At 42.6% G+C, this 24,707-nt stretch overlaps 1 protein-coding gene across 1 annotated transcript in view; it reads left to right on the plus strand.

Moving 5' to 3' along the window:
• Positions 1-630: 630 nt before the first annotated feature.
• akap12b (A kinase (PRKA) anchor protein 12b) overlaps positions 631-24,707 on the plus strand; it is a 48,034-nt gene continuing 23,957 nt past the window's right edge. Inside the window, exon 1 of the mRNA XM_077221158.1 lies at positions 631-990. Coding sequence (XP_077077273.1) covers positions 880-990 — 111 coding nt within the window. The 5' untranslated portion in view covers positions 631-879. The remainder of the gene's footprint in view (positions 991-24,707) is intronic.

Consider the following 24,707-nt stretch of genomic DNA (forward strand, 5'->3'; position numbering starts at 1 on the left):
ACAGCCAAATACGCAATTAAAGCAGAGACAGAGAGAAACCTCACTGCATGGTTGGTTTAGATGCATGCATGATGTGGACGTAAACTATAGTGCCCTCTTAATTCGAGATTTCCTGTGGGACACGTTCCAACGGCCTGTTTTTCTGTGTAGGCCCATCCGGCACCCAATGTTGACATTACCACTGTCTGTAAATAAAACCAGGGCAGAAGCTTAATTTTTTTATATATATAATTGCAGCTGCATGCCATTGAAGAATTTATATTTCTGCATACTTTTAATAAAAAAACTTCTGTACAATTTCATGAGAAATATAAATACCAGTGTAGTTTATAATGAGCCCTTTTTGTCCTCAAATAATGAGAAAATGGTTAGTGTTGTAGGACAGAACAGTTATACCAAGTAATAACAAATAAAATGTAAGTTGTGACACTAACAGATATTTTTTATATATACCTGTATATTATAATTAAACGAGAAAATTGTGATTCAGATAATACTAGTTAATTTAACATTCAATGAAATGATTACAAATCAAACTTATAACGAGACTGAAATGTGGGCTACTTATCTCAGAATTGTATTTTGTCCTAAAATTTCAACTATTAGGCTGCCTCAGAGGCTGGTAGCCATAGTACCTTTCTAAATAGTGTTACAGTCCCAGTCTAGTTTGATGCTGTAAGGCGTGTCTGGCTGCTCTCCATGTGATACTGATGGGAGGAGGGCTCCTAAAAGTGAACCTACAGACCCGTTTCAACACTTTCCAAAGCAGACAACCCTCGGGACGGACTGCAGGGCGCATTTACACGGGCTGTTGGATTCCTACTTCCTTTTGACGCTCATTATTTTCCTGAGAGTGGAGAAACAGCGACGTTATTCATCATGGGAGCGACACCATCCGTGCAGCGGGACGCGAAGAGCCCTGAAGATGCGCCAGAGGACATCAGCGCGGAGCTCAGCGACCCTCAGGATGGAGAAACCCTAGATGGCAAGGTAATATTACGCTTGAAAAGAAATATTATCGTTATGAGCTTAAGTGTGTGGGAATCAAAGAGAGGTAAATCGCTGAACATGCTCACCTAAGTATCCCGCTCGGGACCCCTTGAGTCAGATGCGTGGCGCAGCTAGTTATTGAGCGTTGCTTTATGTAAACACCTGATACCTCCTTTCAGCTAGCTGGGACTGCGTTTCAGTGATTTGGCTTAGCAGGTAGTAGGCCTATTTGAGAAAACGTTGAGACCGGTTTGCTTATGCATGTTGTTAAAGTTTTATTTTAAGTTTAATGAGTAGATTTGCAGTAATGCAGTATTGAGGTAGTCAGATTGACTCCACCGGTTTTTAGCTACAGTAGCGGTGCAATCTTTTCATTTCATTTCTTCTTCTTTTTTTCTCTTTTTTTTTGGTCCAGAGACAATATCAGATTTCGTCAGGAAAAAGAAAATGTTGATATAAATGCATTTCTATCTTGTTCCCAATTCCTCATCATGAAGGTGATCGTTCTCAATATTTTATGACATAGTGGGTCTCTCTATGGCTGTTTGGTCGGTGGTTGAATAAGTTATTTGTTTGACATCATACTGGAATTATCATCCAAGCAATTCTGCCTTTAAATATATTATTCAAAAGCAGTAGTGCTGTCATACTGAATAGTAACATGAGGCTGGAGGTCAGTAATCCTGGTATTTATCACCACAGACACAAGTGTGATAATAGCCTACCTTTATACGTGAGTTCTTTAAACAAGAAGTTGGAATTTAAAAGAGAATATAGAGTCAAAAATTTGGCTAGTTAGCTTGTAGTGTATATTCGTATTTGTAGTTTTTTCTTAGGCTTTGTGAGTTGCTAAGCAACAAATAGAAATAGAACAGGGTAAGTGGAGCAACAGTAATTCCCTTTCTTTCTTTCTTGAGGTATTCTTTGATCGCTGTTTAAGGTCCACTCTGGGTTTTCCATTTCCTGCTCACTGATGAGAGAAACCCACCTCAGAGTGATTCTGGGGCAGGAAAAAACATTGCACTCAACACACTCTCATTGCAATTCATATTTATTGAATGAATTGGTGCCTAATTCGTACTATCACATAATATGTTTTCATACAATCTGCTTATTGTGCATTAATGGTTAGGGTGGGACTAGTGGTTCATACAAAATCACCACCTCATAAAATAGTTTCCCCCCCACCAAGAGATCAGTTTGGCTCCAACCAATCTGGGACTTTTTCACTCTTGCGTGATGCCTTACTTAATTTAGAGACACAAATTTGCACTATGCTGTTATTTCTTGTCAAGCGCAAAATCACGGGATGCATAACTTACACCTTGGTGTTATTACTTTCAAAGAGCTGTATCAAAATGACATGGGCTAATGTAACCAGGAGAAGGCATGAAGAAATCACAGGGGTTTACTAAGATTCAGAGGAGTGAAAATAAGCATCTTATGATGTACCGTTACATTCTTGCATTATTTAAAGAGATGCTCCAGTGGGTCTTAAAAGGGTTAGTTGACCCAAAAATAAATATTCTGTCATCATTTACTGACCTTCATGTCATTTCAAACCTGTTTGACTTTTTTTCCTCTGTAGAAAGTTCACAAGAAAGTTGAACAATTCAAGTTATTATTATTTTGATCAGATACACAGAGATGATCAAAACCACAACTCACTCTGTACCTACATCTATATTTTTATATAGTCTTTTGACAATTTTATCTAATGTTAACACGATGAAAACCCATATTGTTTACACTTATTATTTAAAGCGTGCTTTCAAAGAAACCAAATTGAAAATTGACCAAGCCATTCAAGTGATGATCCCACTGTTTTAATTTTACATATTCAGAAATGGACACCATATTTGCTTGCCTATACAAGACATGTTGTATGTTCTGTATGTTCTTTTACATCAACCATTAGATACAGCCTTCTGGAGCTCTTGTTTACAGTATAAGGTTTGAGAAGACTTTTACTAACTTTTGTAGGTAACATCTCTAAGTTGTTCCTCACAGAAGAGATCAGCACATAACAGTGTTAAATATGAAACTTTGCACAACAGATATGATTGTTTTAGGAGAGTAATGTGCAGAAATGTGATGGGACACATTTTGTTCCAGACAACGTTACAATTTGATGGGGGTTTTTTCCCTCTCAAACAAAGTACAAACAAGACAATGACCTTGCATGTTGTTTTCTCCAGCATTCCATTCTTCTTCTTCTTCAGCTGTTCAGTTTTATATAAAGTGCTTGATGATGGTCACGGATGTTGTCTCACCAGCTGAGCTTGAATAGAGTATGCACCTTTTTTAAAGGCAATCATAGGTAACTTAACATAGTTGTTGAAAAAAGACCTTAGATACAAAAAGACCTGTTAAACCCATCCAGTTTTGTGACTTTCTGAATTCTACGTAAATCTGAATTTTGACATGAAACATGTCAAGACCAGTTTGAGGTATGGAATATGCAAAACTCAAGTGTTTGTTATTTATCAGATAAGGACCCTTGAACAGGTGTGGTATGGTGTTTGTGTGTGTGCGCTCTAGCAATACAACTACATGCTGTGTATACAGCGTTTGTGTGAGGCGCCAAACTGGAGATGTGGTTGATAAACATCCTCTCTGGCGCACATAGGAATTTTAGTAATTCCTCTCTCGGTTTCACTCACACTCGCGCACTCTAAAAATGGGTCAAAACATGGATGCGGTTGATCACCTACTCAGACATCCCCTCAAATTTCAACATTTCCTGCCCCTAAAATGCCTCTGAAACACTCACTTTGTTGAAAAACCAACAGGGGCTGAACCTTGGCTCTAGACCCTTTTCAGACTTTTCAGGCCAAGTCCGCGATTCTTTTAAAGACTCAATTGCAAACATAAACTCACAATAATGCCTGTGTTGGCCTTACAATGAGATACACACACAGGCCTTTTTCCAAACCAACAATGCACTGATTGACAAGTTCATAAACACCCTTTAGTTGTGATTATCTGGATTAGATTCACACTATTCAACACTCAGAAGTAGAGTTTAACTTGAATGTGTAAACTTATTTAACATTATGAAGGATGGCATAAAACCCTTTACATGTCAGAGCGGTAATGAGAGAGGGGTGGTGTGGGAGCATTTGCAATCAGATAAGAGCCTCATAAAGGATGGGACCCGAGAAGAGGGGGGAGTGGAGAACGAAGAGAACAGAGGGCCCATTTAGGATGGGCTGGAGGACAGGTCCCGGGGCAGAGGGGTGCTGTATGTGCATCGGCCCGAAGAAAGAGAACTAGGGAGAGAGAGAGAGTGATTCAGGGAGGGGGACGTGGGAGAAAGATGGCTGGTCTGAATGGGAACATATCATGTAGAATGAGTGAAAGAAAGGGCACAGGGAGGGAAAACAAGTAGATGGATAATTAGCTTGTGCTTTTCTGCAAGGGGTGATGAGAATGGTAAAGATAAGAAATGGAGAGGGGGATACAGTTTTCTTTTTGTGAAAGAAATGAGAAATAACATTCATAGTTCAAAAGAAACTGAACAGATGCTGTATGAGATGTCATGCTGACTCTCTAGCTGTCACATTGAATAGAGGTAGTGTTGGGAAGTGAGATTCAGGTGAGGTCAGGTGGAAAAAAGTACTGTTAGATAGACAGAGCAAATGTGAATGGATGTCCCAATTCTGCATGATCTTCGGATCTCAACTCAATTGTCATCTTATTATGAAACTTATGAAACTTTTTATGAAACGTAACTTTAAAAGTAAGGTCTAATGTAATAACATTAGGCATGAACAATATTTTTGTAATTTCTGTTAACTTTATTCATGCCATCACAGACGGCTTAGGTCTAGTCACTGACTACAATGCAAGCTTGAGCTGTCTTAACTGAAAGTAACTTGCACTGACATATCTTAAAATATGTCAGTGCCATTGATTGGTCCCAAGATGCACACCAGTAATGCTTTTTTTCTAGCTACTTAAATGCCCTAGTTTAACTAAGGCCTAATCCTGGCTTAATCTAAGCGCTCTCTGTGAAACCAGGCCCCAATGTATTATGAATAAACATGAATTAACAATAAACAATATTTATAAAATACCATTAACCAAGATTTAAAGATGCTGTAAAAAAAAATTTTCAATGTAGGTCATGATACCTTATTCATTAACTAATGTTAACAGATTGAACCTTATTGTAAAGTGTTACCAAGTAATGTTTTATTAAAATCCATGAAGTCTGCACTTCAGCAGTTTTTGAATCTCTGTTCACCTTGTTGATTAAAATCAATCTGCTACTGTGTAACTGAGGACCCTGACTTGAGATCAGTGATTGTTCATATTGGAACAGTGCTCAATGAGTCCAGAGGATCTGATTCAGGATCAGCAGATGAGTGCAAATAGGAGCTGGAGTAAGAGTATGTAATATAGGATGTGATGGAAGTGGACACAGACATCAGGGGATCAGTGGTTTAATTAGGTTTGGCATTGGCGGCCTGCCAGGCTGTTTGCTCCTCGTCCCATTCACATTAATGCATCAGAATGGGAGTGGGGACTTCCTGAGGTTTGACTAATTTGTCTCAATCAGTTGAAAAAGTTGTCTGTTTAGCTATAATATAATATAATATAATATAATATAATATAATATAATATAATATAATATAATATAATATAATATAATATAATATAGGAGTCTAAATAAGTATAGGCCTAGAACCTGTTGATCATATTGATGTATTCATTTCTTCAATGCATTGTCATATCACAGTTTTGAATTGCAGTAAGGAAGAAGTAGGCTGTATGAAAAGACCATTAGTCTTTTATAAGAGGAGAGAGGGAGGCACTTAAAGTAATTCACTCAGATGAAGGATCCAGATGGAGAGTGAGCTTTCATCAGCCAGTGAGAGGGAAGGTAGAAAAGAAGAAAAAAACAGATGAGTGAAAGGTGGAATGAGGAAAATATATTTAGTTATGATGTCAGGGTTTGGAAAAGTATTTCGCCCTTTAGTAGTGATAATCTGTATTAGGTGTTTAGTGAGTGTTTATTACGTTTTTGTTGGGTAATTACATTAGTCATTAAAGGGACCACCCTGTTTCAGAGCAGGACTTCCTGTCCAGAAAAGGAAATTAGAGGAGGCATGATGCTAATGAAGTAACTTCCTGTTTAAAGATCCAGTTATTCTCCTGATTATGTGTTGAACTTGTTTGGAGCAGATATTTAACTGAACTGTCACCCCAATGGGCATTAAAATGCACGTAAATGGTTGTAATTCAAGAATGCTTTATAATATAGACCTAAGTTTAGTCTTGTTTTAAATAAAACATTCAGAAGAATATGGCTGAAGTGAAAGCTCTTCAAAAAAGGAAAGTATGAAAAAGTTATAGAAATTTAAATTTACAGTAAATCAAATATACTGTACTTAATATTTTTTTTCTTTTATATAAAATATATATTTTACAAAATATTTTTTTACTATAAAATTACTATAAAATCAAAGCCAAAAATCTAACCAAGTTCTGTTCCAAATTTGAAGTTGATATCACAAAAATTGAAGTTCCCATGAGATTTTGTTTCGGTGTAATACCAAAAATAGCCACCGGGTGAAATACATTCCATTGAATTTAATTGTATGCATTCTGCCGTAACAAATTAATACATTTCTGTCCAAATATCACTTCTGTCACAAAATATGGAACCTTGAGACTTTTCTGACGATGTGTTTTGTCAAGATTAGAAAAGGTTTTGATCACAAATTATGAAACATGATGATGCCCAAAAGGGGATGAGCCCGATAAGAATTTAGAGTACCGTTTCTATGGTAACGCAACGTCCAATTTCAAAACGGTTTTCGCAGGATGAATTCTGAGTTTGTAAGCTTTCAAATGATACCTAATTTATGATAACTAAAATATGTGATGCAATAAAAAAGGCGATAAAAAAGATAATATTATATTTTAGAGGATAATATATATAAAATACTTTTTAGAGGATAGTATTATTATATAATTTTTTTATTGACATACTAAATTATGTTTTATTGTGACCTTTTAGCATGAAAACCAACGTTTGAATTATTAAAAGTGTGTGCGTCGACTTTTTGTGGCAAAGGTCAGAACTTTTGTCATGATGCAGATTTTTGGAGGTGCACTCTTGTCATAAATTCATCTATTACTGTTCCTATATAATTTGTAACAAAAAACAGTGCTGAAATACCTGAAATATTTAGGAGTCTTAGACATTTCCAACGATATATAGTTTGTCATGATTATATTAGGATTTAATTGTAATATAGTGAAGTAAACTTAGGCACCCCGCTAGCGGGATGGTGACAGTCAAGGGGTTAATAGTCTTAATTTATAGAGTCACATGGAGCTTGTCTATGTCTTGACAGAGGGCCATGTCCATTCTCAAGTGTGTTTCTCAAGGGTGACATAATAAACAATCCACTTTTACTGAAGTCAAACTGAATCACTTTTATAAATATAACATGCTAAAAAATGCAGCAAAAGATGTCATAATTATATATATATTAGTACAAATATCCCATGTAGTCTTTCAATTGATGCAAGTACAAAAAAGCAAGTGCAAAAGCAAATTCTTATATTAAAGAATAAGAAAAATGCTGTTAAAATTTGTTTTAGATGGATAGCATGTCACACCAGCATTTAACGTCAGCTCCCCACACTACCATTCATTATTTTGGGTCCCCCCCCACCCCCACCCCCCCCACACACACACACAATAATTAATACTTTTATTCAGAAAGGATGTATTAAATTGATCAAAGAAATGCTGTTTTTATTTATTTTGATTTTTTTTTAACATTCATTAGAGAGTCCTGACAAATGTGTAATTGTTAAAATATTTTTAATATTAAGCAGCACAACTGTTTCTTGAGCGGCAAATCAGCATATTAGCTTGATTTCTGAAGGATCACAGAAGACTGGAGTAATGATGCTATCACAGGAATACATTTCATTTTAAAATATTGTAAAATAGAAAACCTTTATTTTAAATTGTAATCATATTTCACAAAATTGCTGTTTACACTGTATTTGTAATCAAACAAAATCAGCCTTAGTGAGCATAACACTTCTTTCTAAATCATTAGCTATACTCCTACTGACCACAAACGTTTCCAACTGTATTGTATATGCATGGATTTGTTTACTAATGTATTCTTTCATTTGTTGTGTACAGAAAAGGTATCTGTGGAGCTTTAATCCGCATTTGTGTTTAGAAATACAGGCAGTCTTCTCACTGATTCTGACCTTGCCAGTGCCATATCTCTCTCTTTGGCTCTCTCTTATGAGTAATGACTTGTTTACATGGGTCAAAAATAGAAGGGTTCTATTTTCACCAGCCAACTCTCACTGTCTTCCTCCATCACATTCACTCTCTTTTTTGTTTCCCACTCCCCTCCTCCTCTCGCCGCCCCCTCTTTAGAAGTAAAGTTGGCCACATAAAAGGTTATTAAGTGGCAGAGTTACATAAAAACACAGTCTTCCAGAATAGAAAAAACAGAAGCCAATGAGGGCAAAGGTAGAACGAAGAGACAGTTTGTTGTACACAAGACGTACCCTCTTTAATTAACAATATGGAGCAAAGAAATGGAAAAAAGGGACCTTTTTTCCCTTAGTTTCACTTGTTTTCTCAAGTAAACAAGCAATTCCATCGTATTTCCTTATCTTCCCTGTAGATGGGCTTGTGCTGATAAAAGTAAAGCACTCTCCTTGTGGAGAAGTGCTTTCATCAGGGGTCAGCATCAATAACGTTTCATTACTGCCCTGCCAGAAAAAGACAATCCCAGTCAACCGCTTACTTTTGTCTGCACTTCACAGCTCAAGAAACCTATTGTACTGCTGAACAACAACTATAGGCTCCTAGATGTGTTTGCTTCACAGCTTAATACAAATGTAGTGGAGACTATCGACGTTTGAAGATAAATATCATCGGGAAGCTTCACTAGGATGGATTCTGGAAGTATTTTGGATTTGAATGTGAATCCTCAAGCACACTAAGTGACAGAATGCTTTTGAATATACTTTGGCTGCTTTAAATGACTTACCATCATGGGTTAAATGATTAGTATCCTCGTGCATTTTGTTTCCAGTTAAGTTACATTTATGAACAAAGGAAGATGCTGAGGGTATTAGCAATAAAAAATGCAGTGTAATGATGTTCTTTTCTCTGAAAATTGAATTGGTCTGGCAGATTGTGCTGTCCAGCTGGTCCCAGATTGTTTGCATGCTAGTTTTATTGCTTAGTAATGCTGATTGGTTTTAGCTGATGTCATAACTTTGTTTCTCTGTAAATGGGCAGATGCAGGACGAACTGTGCTAGAACAGTCATAGATACACTAACCCATGCAGTGTTTTGTGTGATGCTTGTAGCAATCAGCCTTAAAATCAAAGAGATTATGCAAATATGAATACTCCCACACAGAGTGACAATGATAATGTCAACAAAATTAGGCAGAAGCCACAATCACGAATGGTACTGGATGTAATGTCATCACAGACAGGAACCACTCCCATTCAAATGAACCTCAAAACAGATTATCTGATATTTATTTGTTCTTGAAAAAAAAGAGATGTCTGTGCTGAGCTTTAGCTGAGATTTTTGCAATAATTATTTATCTGCTCTTTTATTGCAGAAATGAATCAAAGATTTAATTGATCATGATTCTTTATCGATTCTTTACATAACAGTTTGTCCGAAGCTGCAAAACAATCTTAGCCATCAAAATGGAACCGCTCTTACATAGACACTAATGGGCAAATTCACTAAACCATTTAATATGCTGTATTTCAGTGCAAACCCCTGCATCTTCTTTACTAACCACATTTGCCTGGCACGATTAGCATTGCTTTTACCTCTTGTGGAAAGCATTTCCTAGTGATGATGACAGCAATAATTCATCCAATCAGGGAGAAGAGCATTATACTGTATATATCTAGGCGCATCCATGTAGTCGAGTGCAAATTGTGTTCAGCACAGGTTATTTGGGAGTTTTTGTGCTTATATCGTATTTGCATAATAACTTTAGTGAATCTGAAGCAAAAATGCAGACAAATAAACAATGTTTTATGTCTTTGTGAATCTTCCTTAAAGGGTTAGTTCACCTAAAAATCTAAATTATGTCATTAATACTCACCCTCTTGTCGTTCCAAACCTGTAACACCTTTGTTCATCTTTGGAACACAAATTAAGATATCTTTGATGAAATCTGAGAGCTTTCTGAGCCATTCAAAATGAAGGTTGAACCACTGTATCACATGGACTATTTTAACAATGTCTTTATTGCTTTTCTGGGCCTTGAAAGTGGTGATTACTTTGCAGTCTATGGAGGGACAGAAAACTCTCATTTCATCAAAAATATCTTAATTTGTGTTCAGAAGATAAATGAAATTCTTATGGGTTTGGAACGACATGAGGGTGAGTAATTAATGACAGAATTTTCATTTTTGGGTGAACTATCCCTTAAATATAGGATTTTCCTTGTTTATGAATGCATTGCATTTTAACGGTGTGAATGACCTTTAGTTGTGCCCATTTGGGAGATGTAGTTCAATGAGATCAATGAGATGTTGTAATTAAAGTATGGATTCCATTTAACATACAGTCATAAGGCTTTGGCAGATACATCTTTCTACTCTCCTAACAGCTCTTCTGGGTTAAGAGTGAATGATGATATTTGTACCCAGCTGTTTGTGGAGTTTTCATCAAGATCCCTTAACAACTGATTTCCAATCATTGATGAAAGGATGTGGATAGTACAGGAAGCTTGTTAGAAGATTGTGCTGGGTGTGATGGAGTAAAATCAATATTAAAAACAGGCCCTATAGCATTCATTTAAGTCATGGCAAAACATCACTCATGGATAATAATTATGACTCAGTGTTTGCTTGTAAATGGCTCAGACCACCATGGTGAAGTGGTTTGTTTAGACAGTGTACTATTTTTTTATGAGAAAGGAGACTTTTTGTGTAGCTTTAGATTTGAGTAATTATTTATTTATATTGGTATGTAAAACTTTATTTACATAGAATTATTTAAAACAGTGTTTACAAAGTGCCTTTCAGCAGACACATAAGTAAACGTTCAAATAAATGCGTATGGAAGAAGACTCAAAATCAGAATAAGAATAAATATAAATAAAAAAAATAAGAAATTAAAATGAAAGAAGAATTAATTTGGGAAAAGGTGTTTAAAAGTCTACTTAAAGTGCTAATTGAGTCAGCTGCTTGGGTTTTGGAACTGTAGTTCCCTTTCGTTGTCACTCCGAGTTACGTCGGATGACGACGAATGGGGTTTCGCTTAGAAAGCCTATCAACTTCGAGTATTACAAAACGAGCCAATGGCAAAGAAATGCCATGGGTCTGCGGAATTTGCATGGCGTAACTCCGCCCCACCTCGTGGGTATAAAAGGAGGAAGCCGGCAGCAAGCAGATATGTTTTCGCTTCGGAGCCAAGTGTATTCTTCTCTCCACAAGCCATCTCTGAATTGTCAGCTTTACAAACGAGTACCTCGAGTGTTGGTGTGACGGCGATCTACGGCAAGAGCGTGCTTCCTGCTGATCTGTTGCAGTGGTCTGCCAGTCGGTGCGTTTCTCCCCGGGTGCTTCAACACTTGAGTTTTCTCTCACTAAAAGAGCTTACACGTGGCACGTCTTTTTAAAGATGTCTCGCCCGTGTACTTCTGGTTGCGGCAGATTGGTATCGGACTCTGATGGGCACGAGCGTTGCATAGTATGTTTGGGCATTGATCATGCTAGAGCAGCGCTCGTGGATGACTCATGTTCTCTCTGTGGGAACATGACCATCGCGTCATTACGGTCGAGACTCGGTGAACTCGCAAGAGTGAGAGTCCCCTCATCCACCCCCCGTCCTGCGGCTGGTGGCCAGGGTGATCTGAGGGTTACGGTCTGGAACAAGGCGCCGACTATGTGTCCGCGACCCCAGCCCCCCTCTTCAATGACGGTGCCCGCTAGTGAACTGCTGATTCCCGCGGGTCTACCCTCTGGTGGCCCGTGTGCTTCAGTTGCAGCTACAGAGGAAGATGCCATGTCTGTTGCAGCATCACTTGGCGGGTTTGACTCTTCTGGAAGTGAGGGCTCGTCACAGCTGCCACCTTCCGGTGTGCATACGGCTGTGCTCGAGTCTGATCCGGAGATGACGGCCATGCTTTCCCGGGCAGCCGCGAGCATCGGACTTGAGTGGAGGCCTCCACCCTGTCCTGAGCGCTCGCGGCTGGACGATTGGTTTTTGGGTAAGGCCGCCGACCCTCGTCCTCGGCAAACCCCAATACCTTTCTTCCCGGATGTGCATGATGAGATCTCGAAGTCCTGGAAGACCCCCCTGTCTTCTCGGGACCGCTCGCTGGTCTCATCCGCCTTTCCTCCCCTCGATGAGGCAGCTGCCCGTGGGTACACTGGGCTTCCCCCGGTTGAACGCTCTGTTGCCATGCAACTATGTCCTCAGAGTGCTTCTTCTCGGGGCGAGCCTAAGCACCCATCCAAAGCCTGTAGATTTTCGTCGACCCTGGTGGCGAAGTCTTACAGAGCGGCGGGACAGGCGGCTGCTTCACTGCATGCTATGGCCACTCTGCAGGTCTACCAGGCCCAGATGCTCAGAGACATGCACGAGGGTAGGACAAACCCAGGGCTCTTTGATGAGCTGCGCGCCGCGACCGACCTTGCTCTCCGGGCGACGAAGGTTACCGCGCGCTCCCTGGGTTTGGTGATGTCCACAGCTGTGGTCCAGGAGCGACATCTGTGGCTGAACCTGGCTGACATGCGGGACGCTGAGCGGACCCGTCTGCTTAACGCCCCCTTGTCCCAGGCCGGCCTCTTCGGCGGTGCAGTTGAAGACTTTGCCCAACAGTTTTCAACTGCCCAGAAACAGACCGAGGCCATCAAACACATTCTGCCCCGCCGGCCCGCTGCTGCCTCCACCTTGCCGGCCGGGCAGACGCCTCGACCTGTTTCCCGCCGAGGGCGCCCTCCTGCGGCTCCCGCCCCTCCCGCCCGGACCACGCAGCAGCCTCCACCCAGGGCCGGTCGCGGAGGAAGCCGTAAGAAGGCGCCACAGCCCTCTCCTGCCCCGCCCCCCGCTAAACGCCGGGCCAAGCGGCGCTCCTGAGACGGGCTGCTCAGGGATGATGATTGTTTCTCAGGAGGTGGTAGCAGGACCACTCCTTCCCCCGGTGGAGGGCCGGGGGAGAATCTTTTGTTCTCCACTCCCCGCTGCTCACCCACGGGTGGGCAGCACCCTAATGTGGTTAAAGACAGAAACAATCCCCTCTTCCCTGAGCTCACAGAGTTCTCGGGCGACACAGAGCGCCGCCCACAAGCCGTGCTCTCCTCGCCCCCCTCTGTCCCAGAGGCGGTTGACACGGCGTGCCGTCCACGGACCGCTTCGCCCCTGTCCCCCTCTGTCGCCAGACCCCTGGCAGAGCAGGCCCCCGCGGGACGACCAGCCTGGTCCTCCCCTGGCCCCCTCTGCCAGGGTGCGGTTGCTAACTGTGCCCCCTCTCCGGGCCGCTATGCCGTCCACATCTGGGCCAGTTACTCCGCCTCGCTGCCCCTCCGGGGGGACGCCTGTGGCTCGCATGATCCCGTTGGTTCAGTTCCTGGGAGCCTGGCTAGAGCTTCCCCGTCTGTCCCACTGGATCGCGCGTACCGTCAGGCTCGGCTATGCGATTCAGTTCGCACGGTCTCCTCCCCGCTTCAGGGGAGTCCGCTCCACTTTGGTCGGTGGCAATGCCCCTATCATGAGAGCAGAGATTGCCACCCTGCTGGCGAAGGGTGCAATCGAGACTGTCCCTCCAGCCGAGATGAGGTCCGGCTTCTACAGCCCCTACTTCATTGTCCCCAAGAAAACCGGTGGGTTACGGCCAATCCTGGACTTGCGCGTGCTGAACCGCTCCCTTCACCGGATGCCGTTCAAGATGCTCACCGCCAAACGCGTTTTCGAATGCATACGGCCCCAGGATTGGTTTGCAGCGATCGACCTGAAGGACGCCTACTTTCATGTCTCCATTCTTCCTCGACACAGACCGTTCCTCCGGTTTGCTTTCGAGGGGCAGGCATACCAGTACGCGGTTCTCCCTTTCGGGCTAGCCCTGTCTCCTCGCATCTTCACGAAGGTCGTCGAGGCGGCCCTTGTTCCCCTTCGAGAGCAAGGGGTTCGCATCCTGAGTTATATCGACGACTGGCTGATCCTAGCTCACTCTCGAGATCAGGTTTGCGAACACAGGGACCTAGTGCTCCGGCACCTAGCCCGTCTGGGCCTTCGGGTCAACTGGGAGAAGAGCAAACTTTGCCCCGTGCAGAGGATCTCTTTTCTCGGTATGGACATCGACTCGGTCGCCATGTCCGCGCAGCTTACTAGCGAGCGCGCGCAGTCACTGCTGACTTGCCTAAGACAATTCGAGGGCAAGAGTGCGGTTCCACTGAAACTTTTTCAGAGGCTCCTGGGGCATATGGCATCTGCAGCCGCGGTCACGCCGCTCGGATTGCTTCATATGAGACCGCTTCAGCTTTGGCTTCGCGACCGAGTCCCGAGGTGGGCATGGCAACACGGCACGTTCCGAGTACCAGTTACTCCGACCTGCCGTCAGTTCTTCACCCCGTGGTCGAACCTCGATTTTCTCAGGGCCGGTGTCCCCCTGGCACGAGCTTCCCGGCATGTTGTTGTCTCAACAGATGCCTCCACCACGGGCTGGGGCGCCATGTGCAATGGACATGCTGCTGCGGGCTCCTGGACAGGACCCCAGCGGCTGTGGCATGTCAATTGCCTCGAGTTGTTGGCAGTACGCCTTGCCCTGCACCGCTTCCGGGCGTTGCTCAGGGGTCAACACGTACTAGTCCGCTCAGACAATACCGCCACTGTAGCGTACATCAACCATCAAGGTGGTCTACGCTCCCGCCGTATGTCACAACTCGCTCGCCACCTCCTCCTATGGAGTCAGAAGCATCTGAGGTCGCTTCGAGCCATCTTCATTCCCGGAGCGCTGAACTGTGCAGCCGACGAGCTCTCACGGCTTCAGCCCCTCCCTGGAGAATGGCGACTCCATCCCCAGTCGGTTCAGCTGATTTGGGACCAGTTCGGGGACGCGCAGATAGATCTGTTTGCCTCTCACGACTCGACCCATTGCGCCCAGTTCTATTCCCTGACCGAGGGCACGCTCGGCACGGATGCTCTGGCGCACAGCTGGCCGCAGGGCCGCAAGTATGCGTTTCCCCCAGTGAGCCTTCTTGCGCACACTTTGCGCAAGGTCAGGGAGGACGAGGAGCAGGAAATTCTGGTTGCCCCTTACTGGCCCAACCGGACCTGGTTCCCCGAACTAGTACTCCTCGCGACAGCACCTCCCTGGCCGATCCCTCTGAGGAAGAACCTTCTTTCTCAGGGACGGGGCACCCTATGGCACCCTCGTCCCGATCTTTGGAACCTCCACGTGTGGCTCCTGGATGGGACGAGGCAGGTTTGAGTACCCTACCACCAGCGGTGGTGGCTACCATCACTTCCGCTAGAGCGTCGTCCACGAGACACGTCTATGCGTTGAAGTGGAACCTCTTCGTCAACTGGTGCTCTTCTCACCGAGAAGACCCCCGGAGATGCTCGATCAGTGTTTTGCTTTCCTTCCTTCAACAGGGGCTGGAGCGAAGGCTGTCTCCCTCCACCCTGAAGGTCTGTGTTGCCGCCATTGCCGCACATCATGACCTCATCGAAGGTAAGTCGGTAGGGAAGCACGACCTGATCATCAGGTTCCTGAGAGGAGCGAGGAGACTAAATCCTCCTCGTCCTCCTCTCGTTCCCTCTTGGGACCTCTCAGTGGTTCTAACTGCCCTGAAGAGTGCTCCCTTTGAGCCCCTGCAATCAGTCGAGCTTAAGTTCCTGTCTATGAAGACAGCGCTCCTGGTTGCACTGGCCTCCATCAAGAGGGTTGGGGACCTGCACGCATTATCCGTTGACGAAGCGTGCCTGGAATTTGGGCCGGCTTCCTCTCACGTGATCCTGAGACCCCGGCCTGGATATGTGCCCAAGGTTCCTACCACTCCCTTTCGGGACCAGGTGGTGAACCTGCAAGCGCTGCCCTCGGAGGAGGCAGACCCAGCCTTGGCACTGCTCTGTCCAGTACGCGCTCTCCGCGCCTATGTAGACAGAACGCAGTGTTTCAGGACCTCAGACCAGCTCTTTGTCTGTTATGGTGGGAAGCTGAAGGGAAAGGCTCTCTCCAAGCAAAGGTTGTCTCACTGGATAGTGGACACCATTGCTTTGGCTTACCAGCAGCAAGGTCGACCGTGCCCCCTTGGTGTGACTGCCCACTCCACCCGGAGTGTGGCGTCCTCTTGGGCTCTAGCGCATGGCGCCTCGCTAACAGACATCTGCAGAGCTGCAGGCTGGGCGACACCTAACACATTCGCCAGATTCTATAATCTCCGAGTGGAGCCTGTGTCCTCTCGTGTACTCGCTTCATCCAGCTAGTACCGGACCCGCTCAGGTGTCTTCGCTTGCTCGCCATTCCACTCCACGGACTGGATACGTGCGATACTTTCCTCAGGTGAGCTTCTCCGAAAGCCCTGAGCTCCTCCAGCACTCCTGACGTCGGCGCCAGTGTCTATTGCCTGTGCGTCGCCTAGGTGCCTCCCGTGTGCATGGTCCCTCCTCTGAGCGACCCCCACATGTGTATTTCCACTGTAAGCCTCTCTGAGCGTGTGTCTTTCCCTTGGCAAGCCACCTTGCCACCCCTGGGGTTGAAATATTCCACCTGCGGCTGGACACCCCAGTGTTTTCCATATGCTTCCTTCGGGTCATATGTGTATTCTCTAAGTTCCCCCCCTCCGGGCTGGCATTAATTGCATACTTCCCCTAAGCTTGGGATATGCTTCCCAGTGTACCTTGGTATTCCTGTGTTATATGGAGTCCTTTGTCCAGGCTGACAGGGATCTCGATTTACGCAGGGCACTGGAAGACAGCTGAGAAGGTGGCGTGATTAGACTGGTAACCCCATTCGTCGTCATCCGACGTAACTCGGAGTGACAACGAAAGGGAACGTCTACGGTTACGTATGTAACCCTCGTTCCCTGAGTAGGGAACGGAGACGTTACGTCTGCCTGCCACTTTCCGCTGTACCGCGGGGATCGCCTGAGCTCAGTCTTGGCTCCTCAGCGAAGAAACATATCTGCTTGCTGCCGGCTTCCTCCTTTTATACCCACGAGGTGGGGCGGAGTTACGCCATGCAAATTCCGCAGACCCATGGCATTTCTTTGCCATTGGCTCGTTTTGTAATACTCGAAGTTGATAGGCTTTCTAAGCGAAACCCCATTCGTCGTCATCCGACGTAACGTCTCCGTTCCCTACTCAGGGAACGAGGGTTACATACGTAACCGTAGACGTTTCATAGTGTCTAAATTGGATGATCTGATTGATCTAGCTAAAATATATTTAGTAATCATATTGCTAAGGTATAAAGGACACTATTAAGTGCTGGAGTCATGTAAGTCCTTGGCATAGTAAAACAGTCTTTCTCTGTAGATCATGTCGGTGTCTTATTTCATTGGTCTGTGGCATCCATAAAAATTATGGTCTAGTAAAAGTCCATTTCAAGGAAAGTCAGATCACTCTGCAGTCATATTTGCCACACTCAAATAGTGTAAAAAAACATTTTTACTGACTTTACCAGGTGTCAATTGGCTTTTATTATTTAGAAGGCGGGCCACATTGCGCATTGCACTTTCTGCCTTTCGTAGTTATATGAGTGCACTTTTTTGGTATAAAACATTATAACCACCTACCTAATATGCTGTTGGTCCTTCATGTGCTGCCAAAACAGCACCGACCCACCGAATTTGACCTGTGGTATCTGGCACCAAGACGTTAGCAGCAGATCCTTCAAATTGTTCCAGCACATCCCACAGATCTATGTCCCACAATTGGATTTAAATCTGGGGAATTTGGAAGCCAGGGAAACACCTTGCTTTATCATATTCCTCAAAAATCATTCCTGAACAGTGTGTGCAGTGTGACAGGGTGCATTATCCTGCTGAAAGAGGCCAATTCCACCAGTGAACTCCATTCACATGAAGAAGAGTACCTGGTCTGCAACAATGTTTAGGTAGGAGGCACGTGTCAAATTTACATTCACATGAATGTTTGGACACAGGGTTTCTCAGCATAAGCATCACACTCCGTCCACCAGCTTGTCCGTCCCCACGGTACATCCTGGTGCCATCCCTTCTCCAGGTAAATGGTGCACACATATACGGCCATCCACGTGATGTAAAAAGAAAACAGGACTCATCAGACCAGGTGAACTTCTTCCACTGCTTCAAGGTCCAGTTCCGACACTCATCCTTTCGACGGTGGACAGGGGTCATCTTAGGCACTCTGATTGGTCTGCGGCTTCACAGCCCCATACGCAGCTGAGTGCGATGCACTGTGAGTTGTTGTGACACATTCCTCCCATAACCATCATTAAAATGTTGTGTGATTTCACTGATTTGTGCCACAGTAGACTTTGTTTGCTCGTACCAGACAGGATAGCCTTCCTTGGGTTGTACATTGATGAACCTTAGGGGCCCAACACCCTGTCGCTGGTTTGTGGTTTGTCCCATCTCTGACCACTGTTAGTAAATTCTGACCACTGCTGACCAGGAGCATCCCACAAGCCTTGCCGTTTTAGAGATATTCTGACCTAGTCACTTAGCCATAACAATTTGGCCCTTGTCAGAGTCGCTCATATCTTTATTCCTGCCCATTTCCCTGCATCCAACATGTTGATTATGAAAACTGATTACCATCTAATCTACCCAGACCTTAATATGTGGTCTTTCTTGTTAGGAGATGATTAACGATATTCGCTTCACCAGTGACTGGCTTGTACTGAGGAAATGAGATGCTATTCAGGTTACGTTAAAATCTAAGGGCAAGGCTTCTAAACCACGAATTTTTAGGGGCGTAATATTCAAATGACGATTGTTTTGAGCTGCCACATTTATCAATGTACGATCATTCGTACGATGGGATTGGCAGCATACGAATGTTTCATAAATCATCGTAAGATGATTTCTGTGCTCATTTCTATGTTAAATTGGTAAATGAGGCCCATTGGGTTTGCAGGACAACAAAACAAAGAAGGAAGCAAGGGGAGGAGTTAAAGGAGTCCTGTATCAGGCGCATTCGCTATTTCCCCTTCACTGCAGTGCAGAGTCTGATCTGCTCAGTGCTGTACCAAAAATAACTAGATGCTGTCCTGTCTCTCTCTTCTCTCTCTCTCTCTCTCTCTCTCTCTCTCTCTCTCTCTCTCTCTCTCTCTCTCTCTCTCTCTCTCTCAGAGGACAGAATAACTCTTCTTCATCCTTGAAAGACAAATCATGACTCATGCCTCTTAACAAACAGCCGTATTCCCTATTTCTGGTAATGGTTCAAGTTTCTGTGTATGAGCGTTGGGAGGTGGACGTTAGAAAGCACATATTAAATTTGTAGCATCCAGGGAGAGTTGTCAAATCGCAGCACAATCATGTATTGATTGAAAGGTCATATATTGGACATTTGGAGATGTTATCTTCAGATCTATACAGAGAGTTACAGTATATAGAAAATCCTAGAAGGCCTTATAGTAAACACTGATTGCATTTTTTTTGTTTTATTAGAGATTATAGAGATGATGTCTGCAGTTAAATTTGGTTTGTCTCCTCCTGATTGTGATGGACTGTATAATGGTTCATATACGAACATACTTTATAATAAGATTCATATACAAAGTTTTTGAAAAAAAAAATCTTTCTTTCTGTGCAACACAAAAGATGAAATTTTGAAAAACGTTGCTAACACAAACAATTTTGGTGACTGTTAACTTTAACTTTTCACTGTATGGACAAACAAAACACTGAGACATTTCTTAAAATATCTTGAATGTTCCACAGAAGAAAGTAAATGTGAAGACATTTTTTATTTTTGGGTGAACTATCCCTTTAGGATTTTTTGAAAGTGTTTGTGAATGTGCATGTCTCCACCAAAGCTGGTCACATGCTTCTAACACAGTAACATTGTTAGGGCATAAAATAAAATCAGGCAGCATGTGAGAATCACTGTGAGCTCAACCCCTTTGTCTGAAACAATTCAGCATCTTCTTTGGTTGGATAACAGAATCATGTGGCTATGGGTGGCAGTGGGTGAACTAATTTCCCCGGAGTTGTATCTAATCTTCTAAGGTCTTACAAGGGAAAATGGTAAATGCACTTTCTGTCTCTTCAACAACAGACAGGAAATGTAATTTGAAAGTGTAAGTAGTCACAGTTCACGAAAGTGTATTAAAGACCCTGCATCACTGACAAGTAGTTGGTCAATTGGTTAAGCCAGATGTGTGCTGACAGGTTTTGTAAGACCCTATAAATATGGTCTAGTGACAGCTATTTAGTGCAGGACTTCACTTTTTTTGCAGTCATTAAACTGATCCAGATTCACTATCCCCACCAGATCCTCATGTTAAACTCTGACTGTTGTTTTCTTTAAAGTAACAGGAGAGTCACATATGAACTTTTCCTTTCTTCTTATGATCTGAATCACAGGAGGATCCTTGGGATAGAGTGAGAGGAGGAGGTTTATTGTTTCGGTCCGACAGTGGGGGGGGTCCAGTCGATCTGCCAGAGACACAGGGAGGTCCTGTCCTATCACATTGATGTTTGCTCATAAGGGTGGCCTTAGTGACAGCTGTTACGGGAGTGGAAGGAACAGAGGACTCCCAGTATCGGCAGGAGACAAATAGTGGGTCAGGGAAATCAGGAAAATGCACAGTGGGGTGGCTCGCAGCTTGGAAGGCTCTCCGCACGGACATTTATATGTACAAGTTCCTGGAATTCGTAACAAAATCGCTCCTTTTTTGTATATAGCTCCCAGTCTGGGCCAAAAAATAAATTCCTCTTTCGTCAAACAAGAAGTAAAGAATTCACTGCAAATGTTTCCATGAAACAAACTAATCTGAAGCCAACACGAAGGACGTTTTAGCAAAGCAAGCACTTAATCTCTTCACAGCCTTGCAGATATGTGATTTATCAAGTCAGGGCGAAAAAAATGCAAAGCTGTCACTATGCTTTTTGTAAATGTGAAGCTCAAATCCCATAAATTTGCCAAAGTCTAATAAGTTTAGGCAACAAGATGATGTGTTTGTCTGCCTTTGAAGCCACATATTTTCCCCTTCAGTGAGTGAAAAACGGGCGGTTTGGACTGTGACACTCTGGGTCTGATTCAACTTTGAGGAGGTTGATGATTTGTGGACCTCAAAGACTGTTGTGATCTTGAGCAGTGTTACTGATTCAAATTGACTCTGTACATTTGATATGATTAGGCAAGTAAGGGCGCAGTATATTTTGGTGGCCTTATTGTTAGGATGAAGTTGTAATCGCTAGCCTGTTCAAACACTGGGGCAGTTTACCACAGTAATACTACACTTGTGAAGATTGTTTGTGAAGTAAATGACTTAACTGAAATAGACTGAGGTTTGCTGTGTGTTGCCAGAGACTGATCGTTTCACATCTGTGTTTGTGTCGAAGGAGATGATGCATGCAGTTTGTGGTCTCTGAGGCTTCAATACTGAGTATGTGTTACCCAAATGCGGATGTGTATCTGTGTGCTTAACCCCCTACAAAGCAAGTCTTTCTCTCTTGTGCTGGATGAGTAGTTTACTGTTTTGAAATTCAATTGGAATTTTGAGCCGATTAAGTTAAATGAGATCAATGTGTGTAATATGTGTATATCAAAAACAGCTAGGCCTAAATAGTTTGTTGTCCCAATAACTCTCTCACTAAGTAAATCTCCAGAAAGCTGCTAGCAATCATTGATTAATAGAGTATGGAAAATATGTAGCCAATTTGTCCTTATTAGTAGTGAATGAAAGCATTGTGTTGTGGACCCTTTGACTTTTATTGCATGGGCATTCTTCAGAATATCTTCTTTTGTGTTCTGCTGAATTTTACCTTTTTGGGGTGAACTGTACTTTTAATACTTAAGTAATAGGTGAATGTGAAAGGGCTGGAGAGAGAATTATAGTTTTATAGTTAAGGGGTTACATTAATAGTTTGGTGGCTTTTATACAGTTTGTTGTATCAGGGAAGTGTGTTTTCTCAACTAGGAGGTTTGTCCTTGGGGCATCAACAGTGAATAATAATGCATCAATCATGAGATCTCAAATACCAGTCTTAATTGCAATTTATCTGCAAGAAAATTAACAAAAGCAAGCAATGAGGGTAATAGTCACTAACAGAGTGGATGTTTCCTCATTGCTCATAAAGTACCTAAAACAATTTTTTACCACCACTCTGCCATCAGAATTTGTTGGCTTTTCATCTTTATATCAAATGTTTTTGGGTCAGAATTCAGCTAAATGTCAAACCTCATTACACAAAACAATCTATTTCACATCTAGTAATCAGGCTTCATTCAACTGAAACAGCTTGCCTTGTGTAATCAAATTGCTTAAAGGGATAGTTCACCCAAAAATAAAAATTCTGTCTTTATTAACTCATTCTCATGTTGTTCCAAACCGGTATGACTTTCGATGAATTATCCCTTTAAGGCAATTAGAGCGATTAGTTCCTCGGTTTTAATTTATCTGGAGCTGTCTGCTGATTTTAACTTGTTCAACCATCAGCTGCTTATTTTGGATCTAAAGTCTTAGTTCCCTGTAGACTCCTTTGACAACAGATTCTATCATGTTTCAATTCCAAACTCTGCAAACACACCACAAAAGTCCCACAGAGTTCGGTGCTCTGACCACTGATATTGTCTGTCTACAGCTTGATTAGTACATCACATGTTTTCTCTTATCACTTCTATAATGATGATACGCAGCATTACATCTAAAAATCCCCTTGTGTTCTCAGTCTGTATCCCTGGCCTCCCTAAACTTGGAATGTTTCTCATAATTACCTCATCTACTGCTGCTTCACTCTCTCCATTCTCAGAATTGGCATAATTATATCTAAACCCTTGCATCAGGCACATATATCATTGTGTACAAACTAGTTCTCCATTTGTCCTTCTACGTTAGAAAATGTCTTTATCCTTGCCTCCTGGTGATGAAATGACATTCCCTAAATACATACAAATTTATACCTGCTCTGACAATTCTACAGCATAGTCTTCTGACATATAAATGCCCTATATATGGCATAATATAACCAAATTAGACATATAACCCAATTAGAATTATTATTAGGGGTGCATCCTAGTTGTTGCTGTAAGATTCTTGATGTAAATCAAATGATGAAGAGGTATCCATCTGTCCTCTCCTGTTTTCTCTCTGTAATTCAGTCCTCATCAGCAAGGGGTCAAAGGGCAGAGGTTAACAGGCGGATGTTAACGGATGAACCATGAACTAGGGGATTGATTTTTTTTTATTTTATTTTTTTTGATGTGTCAGGCGTAGCATGGGTATATGTAAAAAAATTTGGATGCGTAGAGTGGGGTTCAAGTCTGGGATCACTAGTGAAAATTTTGCTATTTTGAACTTTTCTAATTTGCTACAATTTTCATCTTATCCTATCAAATTATATTATCAGCAGCATAATTTGAGTGAAAGGTTTAATTGAAAAATTAACATGAATTTTCAAATATCTTTGAAAATTGGTCCCACATTTTCTGTAATGACAGCAGCACTCGAGCTGCATGAACTCCACAAGTTCGAGTAAAGTCAAACAAATAGATTTATTTTCCAAAATCAAGAACTTGTAGCATTGCTTACGTGTCATGTAATGTCCCCTCTGGACCTCTCACAATGTATATGAATATTTTGTTATTGTGCTATGCATCCATTTATAATCTGTGGTCATATAACACGTTTGCAGCAGTGCTTATGGAAATTGCTGATATACTTGCCTGTCCTTTCAGTTTTATGAGATAGCTATATGAGAATTTGATATATACGATGATGTCTGTAGTTTACACCCTGCTGAAGGCCGTTTCTCACACTGTAATTCATTTTAAGGTGTTTAAATTGCACTTTAAGAGACTGAGGCCACACTGGGAAAATGATGTCTCAAGTGTTCAGGTATTCTGCAAAATATATAAATTATCTAACCATTCATACCAAGAGGTCAATGTTTGTCCATTATTGTTTTATTATTCTAGTGACAAAAAAAAATTCGATTTAAATTTTAAGTTCAAACAGTGATATTCATACACATATATGGGCTACACTTGTTTGTGGTCATTTTAAATCTGTAAGTATGTCAGTTTTAATTTAAAGTATACATTATTAACAGTCCAAAATGTCATTGAGATCAACAGAGTCTTGAAAACATTCAGAAGGTCACAGATCTGTCAGATGAATGCTATAGTAGTATTTGAAAACTGGATAGATGTTTAGAAGGGCATACATTCTCCTCTCCTTTGCTGTCTTTTTCTGTCCAACAGTGAAGAGATTTGCAACCTCTCTGCAGAGTGATTTGTGGGATGGACAGTCGTCCCTGAACCTCTGATCTGCAGAATGGAACAGAGAGACTGCAGAAGAGGGGAGGAGGAGAGAAAAGCAATCTGACAGATGACTGCAATCTTGGGCAGGAGAACAGATGAAAGCATTAAAAAGATGAGGGTATTTTCAGATAACGAAGTTTTAGGAAAGACATAAGAACAGAGATGCAAATCTCACCTCATCAGGGGTGAAAAAAGTGACAAAGATGTGACACCAGACAATCAAAATATTTTTTAAACATGTAATATTTAAAACACTTTATTA

Source organism: Siphateles boraxobius, unplaced genomic scaffold (genome assembly GCF_051911475.1).
Source record: "Siphateles boraxobius isolate OS27281-9 unplaced genomic scaffold, OSU_SipBor_1 8, whole genome shotgun sequence".
Lineage (NCBI taxonomy): Eukaryota > Metazoa > Chordata > Actinopteri > Cypriniformes > Leuciscidae > Siphateles > Siphateles boraxobius.